The sequence below is a fragment of the Melanostigma gelatinosum genome (genome assembly GCF_949748355.1).
Source record: "Melanostigma gelatinosum genome assembly, chromosome: 15".
In the NCBI taxonomy this organism is placed as follows: Eukaryota; Metazoa; Chordata; class Actinopteri; order Perciformes; family Zoarcidae; genus Melanostigma; species Melanostigma gelatinosum.
In genome coordinates, this window is record NC_136648.1 from 13,187,233 (window position 1) to 13,199,914 (window position 12,682).

Below are 12,682 nucleotides of genomic sequence, written 5' to 3' on the forward strand. Positions count from 1 at the left end.
TAGTATTACTACTACTGTTACCTGTGGTAGCTTAATCTGTATTATACATCATAATGTATTAGTTGACTAGTACAAATAACTAGCATAACTGATGTTTTAGTATAAAGTACAACATTGACTTCCAAAATGCAGTGAAGTAGAAGTATAAACTAGCATCAAATGGAAATACTCTATTCCAGTATACTAATATCAAAGTAAAGTAAAATGACCTCACCTCAAAATGTTGCTTTACCACTGCTACTACTACTACTATTACTACTACTGCTAGTACAAAATAGTAATTTGCTAATACTGTCAGACTATCACTGCTACTTCTACTGCTGCTACTACCACTCGTAGATTGAGGCTACTTATTAAAATCTTTCTCAGCACAAAAATAAACAACACACTATCTCATTGACCTGAGCTATCCAGATGTCAACAGTGTTTGTTGTCACTGATAAGGCAGTGACCTATTACAGTGTCTCCACTCCCTGCACCACAGCTCTAGCCATGTGTTATGTGATTTTAAAAATCGCTGTGAAGTCACCTGCTGGAAGAGGTATTGTAAAAGTATAAATTAATAGGAAAACATGTAATGACATACAAATGACTCCTTTATATTTCTTCATTTGGCTTGGGGAGTGCAAGATACTGATGTAGCTTTTGTAGTTGTGAGTCATGCATCACGTGGCGTCTACACCACGTGACCACCAATAAAAGAACATGGCGGCTCACTGTTCCGTGGGACTGGCAACAAGATCAGCAGGTACTAACCTAAAACACTGTCTAAACTCAGGTAGACAGCTGTGATGAGCGGCAGCTCGGACCACTCGTGTTCTCGCCCAACGTAAAAACGAACTACGTATTAAAAAAGTGTATTGAAACATATTGTTTTGTACATGACGAGGCTGTGTGTTGACATCTGTTAGCTTGCTAGGTATTGCTAAATTAGGCAAATCTGTGTATCCGGTCGGGGACTGCTTTTGTGTGTATCTTTGTGTCTGTAGATCTGACCTGTAGTAACATATATTATTTTATTTTATTCCCGTATCATTTTGTGCCTTTATTGGACAGTGAAAGAGAGGGATCGGATGCTACAAAGTTCACTGTGCAGACTCGAACTGGGAATGATGGGGTCACCAGGACACCCCATGCAGTTACTTATTTGTTGTTACATATTCTCACCAGCCTTGGTTGGATACACATTTTCATTGTTGTTCAGTTGACTAAAAAGAGAGCACTGGTGAGGGGGGCTGGGGCTCAACATAAGAATGACCTTTCTGCCATTTATTCTTCGCAAAAAAGTTCGGTTACAGAGAAAGCTCTCTTCTTCATTCCGTTGCTCTCCTTTTCACCAGGACTGGGGGGTTTCCTGCAGAGAGTTTGTTCTTTAAGAAGCTGCGGTCCCCCAAAAGCCCTACTGTGTCCGCAACATCGCCACTTCTTCTGGAGGAAGTGGAAAAGTTCTCACATAGTTCGCCCAGCTACTGTTAAGCCTGCCTATGCAGTGCCCACGGTACAGTACCTCATACTCAGATTTTATATGAAGCCTTGGGACAACAATATGTGCCACCCTTCTTATTCTGTCTGTCCTCTCTTCTCTGACTGTAGCACATTGTGCGGCCTGACTATGTAAACACTAGATTGATCCCAGAATGGCCAAACTACATAGAGATCAAAAGCCAAGAGCAGATCGAAGGCCTCGCCAGAGCCTGTCAGCTAGCCAGACATGTACTGCTACTCGCTGGACGCAGTCTGAGGGTAAGTGCCTCATCACTACACGTAATGTTTGTGCTTACGTGTCATCAAAAACAACATATCGATTTTAACCTGCGACTTCCAGGTGGGTATGACAACGGATGAAATAGACTTCATCGTGCACCAAGAGACAATCAAGAGCAATGCCTACCCATCCCCTCTCAGATACGGGGGTTTCCCCAAGTCAGTCTGCACATCTGTGAACAACGTGGTCTGCCATGGCATCCCCGACAGGTAAATGTGCAGGACATCTACTCAGACATACCGGTACATACATTAAAAGTAACTCACAAGCTACAGTGTTGTTGTTGAATGTTTTCTTTGTTTCCTGCCAAAATGATATTCTACCAGTGGGAAAATAAACATGGCCACTGAGATAATAACTTCCCTCAAACTTACCTCAAAAACATTTACACATTGTAACAAACTGTTGCAACTTAAATGGTTAAATGTTGGACCTTTTTATAGAAACTTTTGATGATGAACTTGGTTGAGAAGTTTGTAAACGATGAACTTGGTTGAGAAGTTTGTAAACTATTTCTTATCGTCTTATGTCATTGTTGGACAATTTGTCTTCTTGGATAAATAAATACAAAATATAGAAATATACTGTATGTTTAAAAGGTAAGGTGCTATGTTGACGCCCAGCATTAATGGTATTATTACGCAAAAGTTGTACATTTATTGAAAAGGTCAGGGGTTCTCTGTGTATGCAGCATTCATTTGTTATATGTCGGTGTCCTGCAGTCGGCAACTTGAAGACGGAGATATCGTCAACGTCGATGTCACTGTGAGTTGTTGCCGAACACACAAACAAACTCGCCGGTCAGAACAATGCTGCGCCTGTGACTGACCTTTGCCCTGGTCACGATAGGTGTATTTAGATGGGTACCATGGCGACACTTCAGAAACCTTCCTGATTGGCGAGGTGGATGAGGTCGGGCAGCGATTGGTGGAAACTGCCAGGCGCTGCCGAGATGAGGCCATCGCTGCCTGCAAGCCGGGTGCACAGCTCTGTGTTATAGGAAACACTATCAGGTACACACACACACACACATACACACACACACATACATACATACATACCATGTAATTACATTGACTGTTGCCAACTAATACTTTTTTGTTCTTCTGGCAGTGAAATCGCCCACGCCAGTGGCTTTCAAGTGTGTCCTTATTTCATTGGACATGGAATAGGTTCTTGCTTCCACTGCCATCCTGAGATCTGGCACCATGGTAAGTTTGGCTCTGTGGCCAGCAGAGACGGGGACAGGAGCACCTGCCCTTGTGTGCATGTATACTATGCGTTTGTCAATACTTTCTGTGGGATCGTTTGGCTTCCTTATAATCCAGTATGGACTGCCTTGATATAATGTCGATGGCATACTGCAAGAGTCATTGTACTGTGAATGTTAGTGGACTCTGGGGTATTGATAGCTTTGTGTGCAGAAGAGACTCACAAGACTAGTTCAGTTTGTGAGACAAGGATACTGAAAACTGAGATGGAAACCATGGTCATGTGATAAAGGGTCTTTGTAATTAATGAAGAAAATTCTCTTTTTCTCTTTATTTTCAGCTAACGACAATGACATGACCATGGATGAAGGGATGTCTTTCACAATAGGCAATTTCACTTTTTCATGTTTTTGCGCACACATTAAGATGCCACTGTGTATGAACGTGGGGCTGATATTGTCTGTTGATTTGTAGAGCCCATACTGATGGAGGGGTCGGCAGAGTTTAGGATCCTGAGGGACAAGTGGACCGCAGTGTCTGCAGACGATAAGCGGTACGTGGTGGACAAACAGAAATATCTCGTCTTTTTATCCGACCAAATGGTTTCCCATCCGGCATCAAGTAAAAGCCCATAAAACCACACATAGTTGTTTTTACATTACTGTTTGTGTGTGGATTTTAACCGAATGAGACACAACATGGATGTATTTTCTAATCTCACACTCTCAAAAGTGTGAATCAGCATATTTCCCCACATGTTGAACTATTCCTTTAAAATCGTACGTGTGTTTTCTTAATTGACATTCATGCAGGTCCGCTCAGTTTGAACACACTGTGGTCATCACATCTGACGGAGTGGATATTCTCACTAAACTGCCAGAAGAGAGCAAAGCATGTGACCTGAAGGAATCTAACTGATGTCCAGCTGTTAGAAATCTCTTTACCTCAAACTGCCTGAGATAACTGAACACTATGACAAGAACTTGAGGAGTGATTCACCTGGAGATATTCAAACCGAGCGTGTTGTTTCTACCTGTAACGTTTATTAAAAGACTGAGGAGCACATGTACAGAGGAAGAAGTGGCTGCTGGTGCATCTAATTGCTGAAGTAGAGATCTATGCATGTCGTGAGTGTTTATAAGAGATCCCGATATTCTTCAAATCTCAGTCTGTTCTTTTGCTGATCAGCTGGTGGCCAGTTTAGACAGTTTTTTATTTTTTATTTTTGAACACAGCAAAATGTGATTTATGCCAATCAAGAGAGATGTATAAAAGTTAAATGGGATAAACACAAGTAAGACCATGGCAGGGATTTTAGAGGTCATGAGTCCAACTTTAACTTTTTGTGTACAAATTTAGCTGTTTGATTATATTTATCTCACTTCATCATTGTTTGAATGTTTCATAGCGTTCTCTACACTACAAGGTATATAATTGTGCTGTAAAATTCCATTTTATTTAATTTCAAATTTTTAGATTTGAGACATACTAAATCTCTTCTTGCACACTAAATAGTATGGTAGTATGGGTATTGGAACTCACAGGTATGTCCTAATGCATAACTGCAGAATGCCAAAAATATCAGGATGTCCTCCTGCATCCTGTTGCTGTTTCAGAATGCATGCCGCTAGCTTTGCTGGCTATCCTGATCCACAATCCTCTGAGCAAGAGGGTCTAAGTTCAGTAATGTTATGACGAAGATGTGTGTCCCTATTAAATGCTTACAGTATGCAACAGTGCGCACTCTCTAAGGTCAGCTCACTGCAGTGCAGGTCAGTGGAGAAGTGACTCTTGGAAAATGACTGTCATCAAGTGTAGCCAGTAGATGGCAGCAAACACTAATACATTAGACCGTGCAGGAAGCACAGGCTCCACATCCTCCCTCATGTCACTCATAACGGGCTGCAGCACAACACACCACATCGGACCATCTCTAATCTGTTTATGGCCCACAACCATAAGTGGAAAGCACATTTAGATTAATCTAAACCAAGTGTCAATTATGAATTGTTTGGTAACGACTGCTCCCAGGGCCTGAGGCCAACTTGATTATCTACTGCCCAACATGACGAGAGCCTTTCACACTACCACCAGACTTAGTTTACCAAGCATGACCGAGTGATTCAGTGCAGCTTGCATGCTGAACAATAAGATCTGCACAAAGTAGGACAAAAATGCTGCGTGGGGGTGTAAATTCCACTCAGCATCACCCTTTTGGTCTGTTATTCCTATTCCCCTTCACCATATCTTTTGTCCACAGGTGGATTTGATAAAGAAGAGAACATGCAATCCAGTATCTCACAAAGCTCTTTCTCACCTCCTTTTTGCTTTTCACAGTAACATATTTGCACGTTACCTGACACTTAGAGCTCAAATTACAGGCGTGTTAGTTTACATTAAAGTTAGATTACAGTCTGCAGTACGTGAGTGATTCAAATTCTTCTCCTACAAACTTTATCAAGTCCTTTAAGAGTTCTGTCCACAGTGCTGTGTGGAGAAATGTAAACTTGATGTTTTTGTAATAATACTCCTTATTAATGCATCTGTAGCTGAGTATGGTGAAGTGAAGCTGTTTAAGAGGGGAAATAGTCTGAGAAATTGGATTCCAGCCTACTGGGTGTGTTTTCACTTCCTGCCAATGTACTCTCTGAGTGTGTGTGTGTGTGTGTGTGTCTGTGTGTGTGTTTGTGTGCACTCAAGCCAGTGCCAGTTTGTGGGTGAGGCAGTAAGGATTAGACAAATAAAGGTGGATGGGTTACTCAGGAGCCTGGTCATGTCCAGCCAGGAAATGATTCACATATATTTATGTGATGCAACATATGATGATAAGGATTACTTGGTCATTTATTCAGGTTTCATTAAACTTGAGAGACAAAGTCAAAAGTTAAAACTGTAAAGAAAGACCTTCTTGAATACCAAAATAAGTGTCTTTTTTTTTGTATCTTGTTGAAGCAATGCATTACTCCCCATTTCATTTTAGGGTGTGTGTCTGAAGGAGTGTGTGTGTTTCTTGTGAATCAGGACAGGAGTAATGTAAAAACTACTCTCGACGGCCTTCCACCAGCATATGATTCATTCAATTTGAAACATAAAAATCTGAAAAATCTTGCTGTGTGTCAGCAAGAAGGAGAGAAAGTGAAGCTAGAGCAGAAGCTAGGGAGAGCAGAGGTGGTACGAGTCTTAGAGAGGAGCAGGGAGTGGCGGGGTGAGGTGTTGGATTGTAGTCATGAATCCTCTCTCCTGCCTCTCCTTGTTTTCCTGCATGTTGGGACTCATTCCTGTAAATCCTTGTCTGTTCTTTGGTATTTCATTTTCAAATAACACGCCCACCATTTAAAACAATGATACGCTTCTGTTGCTTATGACTGTGGCTTGCCATTGCTTCTGCTAATGAAGGTTATGTTTTTATTCCTGTTTGGCTGTTAGTTAGCAGGATATCTTCGTAACTATCTCAATGACATTGGGTAAAAAGTTCATGATGGTACAAATAGTGCCATCATGGGACACTTCACGCCTTTTTTTACACTCAGAATTTATTGCACAACGACCTTTTCACGATTCATTCCGACAATATTAACATAATCTTTACCAGATTGTATTTACCAACACACACTTCTGCACCTCTGATGCTGACGATACATGTGAAGTTCATATCTGCCATCTGCATTCCTCATTCATTCCAGCATGTGTGAGGACACTTTTGTTTGTGTGTGTGTGTGTGTGTGTGTGTGTGTGTGTGTGTGTTTTTGAACATATTTACTGTCAATGTGGTCAGTTGTTCTCTAACTACTGGATGAGTAGATTAATGTGTTCCCACATTCCAGGTGTGCACACCTACATCCCTGTGTGTGTGAGACTGAGACTGTGATATGTCACACTTAGCTGGTATCTCACTGAGGAGCTCCACAGGAATTGTTGCTTTCCTTGGTGACCTGTACGATTGTGGCATTAGTAAAGCAAAGTATTGTTTTCAGACTTGTAGAGGCAGATCCCTCTGACACACATGTACTGAATCTAACCGACGAACCCTCTCTGCACTGAGTCAAAGCACCTGAAGGCCAAGCAAAAACAGCTGAGATTGTTTTATGGGATCAAACATGCACTGTGCCGGGACAAGCAGCTGCAGGGTGATGTCGAGTCAGGAAACACCATGGAAATCCTTGCGGTGATGGGTTTTGTTTCTTCATCATAGACCTGCAGGAAATGAGGGAAACAACAAAAAGATCACTTTAATATTCCTACACACAACTTTTCATCGTCAAGATCGTGGTCTGAACACAGCTAGTCATGTGTTCTGCCTTCTTAATGTTCTTTTTTAGTTGCCAAACTCTGCGTGTAACACGACTGCAGGCATGCTAGCCTGTGAGTCAGTGTGTAGGAGCTGTGGTGCTTTGAGCTAAATGCTCATTTCAGCATGCTAACACTCACAATGACAATGCTAATGACAATACTAATATTTGGCAGGTATAATGTTAACCATGTTCACTATTTTAGTTCAACATATTGGCACATTTCAGTCTGGACCAAAGTGGTGCACATTGGGGTCATCTTTATGTTCCCATATCCTTTCTTCTCCAGCTCTACATCCCCTAAATATAACAATAATACACACTTAACATCTGTCTTCTTAGGGATTTTAAAACGATTTACACACACACACATACACACACAAACGTTTTTTGCATCCAAGTAGCCTATGCTATTCTACTGTCTGCATTGTAGCTGTACTTGTAATCAGTGCATGTAAAGGTAAGCGATAACGGTGAATTGAACCTCAACCTGAAATTACGTCCTCACATAGTTGTTCTGTTGCTTTTCTTCTGTTTTCAGTCTGCCGTTGGATTTTGCGCATGTGTCCATTGAACTAACATTGTAAGATATTGATAAAGGCTATATTTACAGTTGAAATTGCCAAAGAACAAAGGGGGTTTGACCCTTCAAATGCAGTTTGAATGATAAAAACAAACAAAAAATCGGTTCAGCTGCTGTGGAGATATCAATGTCTAAAGTTTAAAAAAAAAACTTTCTTCGGTGCAGGTTTCAAGAAGTATTACAAAAGTAGGCTTTTGGCTGTAGGTCGGTGTTTTCAACACACTGACTTACTGAAACATACACAGAACCTTTGACTGACTGAGGGAACAAACAGAGCTGAGAACAAAAGAAACCTTAAAGGTGTCCTTTATGTGTCATATTAAGAGGATATCAAACTGGGGAACATGGGACCCTGGGAACATGCTTCCGTGGACATTTATATGAAGGATGTTTTGGTGTCAAATTAGGCCACATAGAGAATGTGTGTCACAAGTTACAGTTAATGTGCAAGAATGCATTTGTGTGTGTGTGTGTGTGTGTGACAGAAGAAGTCAGTTGTAAACTCAAGTCACCAGACTGGCGCAGGGAGGGCTCCCTCTTGATTGACACTTACAAGGCGGAAACTTTCTCGTTTGACCTCTTGAGTCTTTCACTGCGAGGAATGTTTTTTTTGTTTTGTCTTTTTAACACTGGAAATATTTTGGGGGAGTGTTTTGGTGCTCCCAGACCACAGATAAGGACGCTATCCACTTATCCCAGTGTGTAGCTCTGTTTTATGGATGTATCTCTTTGGCTTCTGTGTGTCTCTTTGTTCCTTTGACACCCTTCCTGACTCGAAACAACTGCAGCAGACTGCCAACATAAGAGCAGAGGTGCTGTGTGTGTGTGTGTGTGCGTGTGTGTGAGAGTGTAGATGGTAAACAAACCGAGGTAGCTCTAAAAGGTCAATGATAAATGGACTGTCTGCCTCTGTTGTGTTGTGAGATTACCACAGACACACACACGCACACACACTGGTGCTCACATGGCACAATGTCCTCTATTGCAATGCTTGGACCAGAAGAAAACTGGTTATGCAGCTCAGAGCAATACCCTTTTAGCCGTGTGTGTGTGTGTGTGTGTGTGTGTGTGTGTGTGTGTGTGTGTGTGTGTGTGTGTGTGTGTGAGCGAGAGAGAGTTATTTGTTTAGGATCAGATAAGCTTTATTCCTCAAGGAAAGCCCTCCCTCATTTCTTTGATCTATTTCAGAAAGGTTTCACCACAACAAAGACTTGCAGTGCCGATGATATTAATGTCATTGTCATTGATCATCCTTTCATTTGATATATGTGATATTGATGTAAGTTTCCTGTCTTGATCAGAGGACAGAGAAGTTGATGAGTGACAGGCATCACATTTAGCTTTCCTTTTTTTGACTATGTTCCTTCCTCCGGATTAACTTTTTTTTTTTTTTTGCTGGCGGATTCGCGGGCCACATAAAATGACGTGGCGGGCCGGATTCTTGCCTGTAGTACCAAGTGCCGAGGGGAAGTGGAGGAGACAGAAGGTTACATTCTCCCCCTATATACCACCACCTGTTATCATGTGACCGACATGTCGTATTGCAGCACATGATGCAAACTGAGCAAACTTAATTAGTTGATTACGAGGGTGAGATGCGGTTTAATGCCCGGGAGAAAGCCAGTAAAGCTACCTTGAGCTACAATTGTTTTTGTTCAGATGTTTTTGTTCAAAATGAACCTTCACGCTCAGTTTAAAAGCTTGTTATGATGGCAGTGTGACCTCAGAGCAGAAGTCAACTTTACCTGGAGCCTTGAGATGAAAGATGACCATCCGTAGGATGATACATTATCTCGACCCCCTCATGACCTCACTGTGACCTGAAGTCATTGCCATTCTCTTCTCTGCTACATTATGCCTGCTACAGAATGGCTTTCTGTCACTCTGCATGATGTGATGTATTTCTCCAACAGTATGATAAAGCTTCCAAGACGAGTGATTTACCCCAAAACGTGTAATCATGATTGATTCTCATTGTTCTCCATTTGTCCAATCACCTTAATTGCTGAAATACTATTTTAAAGAGCAGATAATCACAATCATAATAACTGTCTGCTAATCCTTCTCCAAAGCTGCTGAAGAAATTTTATTTATTTTTATTTTTATTTTTTTAATCTCAATTAATGAGTGAACAGAGTGAGAGACGTGTGTTGACCAAATGTATTGACCCAGAATCTAGTAAAGTTTGATTTGTAAGTGTTCATTTTGAAGCAGATTGGATGTGTGTGTGTGTGTTTGTGTGTGGGTAGGTGTGTGTGTGTGTGTGTGTGTGTACAGTGTGTGTGCACATTCCCCATAGTAGAGTTGTGGTTGAAGTAGATTTATTTTAATATTTCCTTATTATACTGTATTGTTTCTGCTGTATTTTGATTGTGGTATTTTGGATGTATTCACTCTTTTGTTTCATGAAAATAACTGTATATATTTTTTGACCAACAAATAATTGAAGATTTTAACAATTAAGTATCACACTGAAAAAAGGAAGATACGTGTGGTATAATTTATCAGTATTTCTGTTAAATGAATGACTCAGTGTGAAAAGGTTGCCTTCTCCCGTTTCACTAAGCCCTGCTCCCCAACACGAACAGTTTGTGTCTGCTTGATTACTTTCAGTCCAATGTTTTGGTTTACTTGATACATTATCCATTAAGGCGTATGAATCACACAAGCTGCTTTCGTTTGTCTGTTCTATTTGCTGTTTTGACTGGGATGTTGCAGTAAATCAGCTTCTCAGCAGTTTAATCAAGCGATGTGCAAACAGGTCGGCCTCATTATGTCTTCTTAGCAGGGAGGGGCTCAGCGCTGTTAACATGTAGGAAGACAGGTAAGATAGATCTGCAGGTAATGACGTTCTGTTATGTTTGGTTTGCTCAATGCTGTGTAATGAGTGCCCATATAGATAGATTGTGATGTCAGCAGTTGTTTTATTTTCCAGCTGCTGCACACTGACGTGGGCGCTACACAAGTCACAGTATTTTACTGTTTGCCACTAAGACCACTTTACTGGAGCAATTTGGAGATAGTTTAAAAAACTATATATCATCAAATAAACTTTACAGTTTCACTACTGTCAGAGAGATATGGGTGTGTGTGGTGGGAGTTAAAATGTGACTTCAATGTGGCAGATATTTTCACGGCTAAAAGCTAAATTAAAGGTTCTCAAGATGATTTTCAGAGCATTAGAGCAGCAAACTACCATTTGTGGAGTCATGTTGTTTGCACTGTTAGCGCTGTCAGTCGCCATGTTGAGAGCCATGTGGAGGCAATAGAAATTCTCTAAATAAAGTATTGAGAACCTTTAAGGGTTGAAGACACAATTCAAAATGCTTTATATCATTAGAGTTGAGAAGAGAGGAAACAATTATAAAACTACACAGAGCACATGATTTCAATGGAATGTGGCACATTCCCTTACAAGTGAAAACCTGTAAGAATGATGCTGTATGTGCTGAGACAAACATCCACCACCAACATGAATCTGTCAGGGGAAACTGAACAGAATGGAAGTCAACTTTTCTCACTGTGCACCTCCCTCAGGTTAGCTTACATCTCTTTGTAGCACACCTGGACCCAGCAACACCGGGACCCCTCTCACAACTCCTGCCATCTCACATTACATCCTCTGGCCAGGGCTGGCCTGACACACACACACACACACACACACACACACACACACACACACACACACACACACACACACACACACACACACACACACACACACACACACACACACACAGAACTCTAACTCAGGAGGTAAATGTACAAAGGGGGGTTGCAATTGTCCCAAAGGTGTTACAACACTGCTTGGCAAGAGAAGACATCAATTACACCTTATTGACTGTAATCAATACACTCATCAAGAAGGGTAAAGGATTTGTTACGGCATACAATATGTGTGTGTGTGTGTGTATGTGTCTCTTTATGGTTTAACCATGAGTATAAATTCTACTGAGACATAGGATCAATACTGTGAATACCACATAGGAGATGTAAATTAGACATCTGTCCCCACAATGTCACTTGCTTGCTTGCTGTAGCTTTGTTTTCTTTCTGTTTTGCAGGACATTGTCCTCACCACGCTTATATGTCCTCAATGTTATCAACAACGTCCTTTGGTCTGAGGACAGCTGTTCAGAAATTAAAGCATTCAAATTGTGTGTTCTATGGGTATTAAAATGCATTTGACCAGGAAGTCTCTTTGTTTGATTTGTATTGTTTCAACATTATTGGTTCATGTAGATTCAGTTGTGTCATGATTACCTGAAGAAAAGATATTTCAAAAATACTTTTGAATTAGAACTGTGAGCTGTGAGTTCAGGAATGTAATGTCCTCCTCGTGGGAATAGTATGACAATTTGGGTCTTACTGGTACTTTTTTTTCAGCTGACAAAGTTTTCATACATTTATCTAAACTGATTCTGAATCAGCCATAAACTAATTCAGAGATGATCTTCTCTGAACATATCTACAGGCTTACACAAGTGCTCAGGGAAAGTGCATTGATGTGTTGCAGCTGTGAAAGATCTCCGGTTTGGAGTTCAATATGATTGTGAAACTGATTGTGTGAGTGTGTGTGTGAGCGTGTGTGTGTGTATTTATCAGCATCCCAAGGCTACGTGTTTCTACAGTGTCATAAAAACACACACACACACACACACACACACACACACCCTACCACTCAGCTCATTCCGCCACACCCTCAGGTGAGTGTGCGTTTGTTTTCCCTTAGTGTACCTGGAGCTAAGAACAAATACAGGAAGGGATGTGGCTCGGGCGAGTCTAGGCGCTGAATCTTAGGTGTGTGTGTGTGTGTGTCAGAGAACATTGCTTT

General features: G+C 41.1%; 1 protein-coding gene across 1 annotated transcript; it reads left to right on the forward strand.

The window, feature by feature from the left end:
• The first annotated feature begins 704 nt into the window (after window positions 1-704).
• metap1d (methionyl aminopeptidase type 1D (mitochondrial)) lies at window positions 705-4,120 on the forward strand. Its single transcript, XM_079285392.1, has 10 exons — window positions 705-748; window positions 1,341-1,498; window positions 1,594-1,743; window positions 1,826-1,974; window positions 2,488-2,530; window positions 2,615-2,778; window positions 2,879-2,976; window positions 3,317-3,364; window positions 3,451-3,529; window positions 3,789-4,120. The coding sequence occupies exons 1-10, from the start codon at window positions 706-708 to the stop codon at window positions 3,892-3,894; spliced, it is 1,038 nt and encodes a 345-aa protein (XP_079141518.1). The 5' UTR covers window position 705; the 3' UTR covers window positions 3,895-4,120.
• The last annotated feature ends 8,562 nt before the right edge of the window (window positions 4,121-12,682 follow it).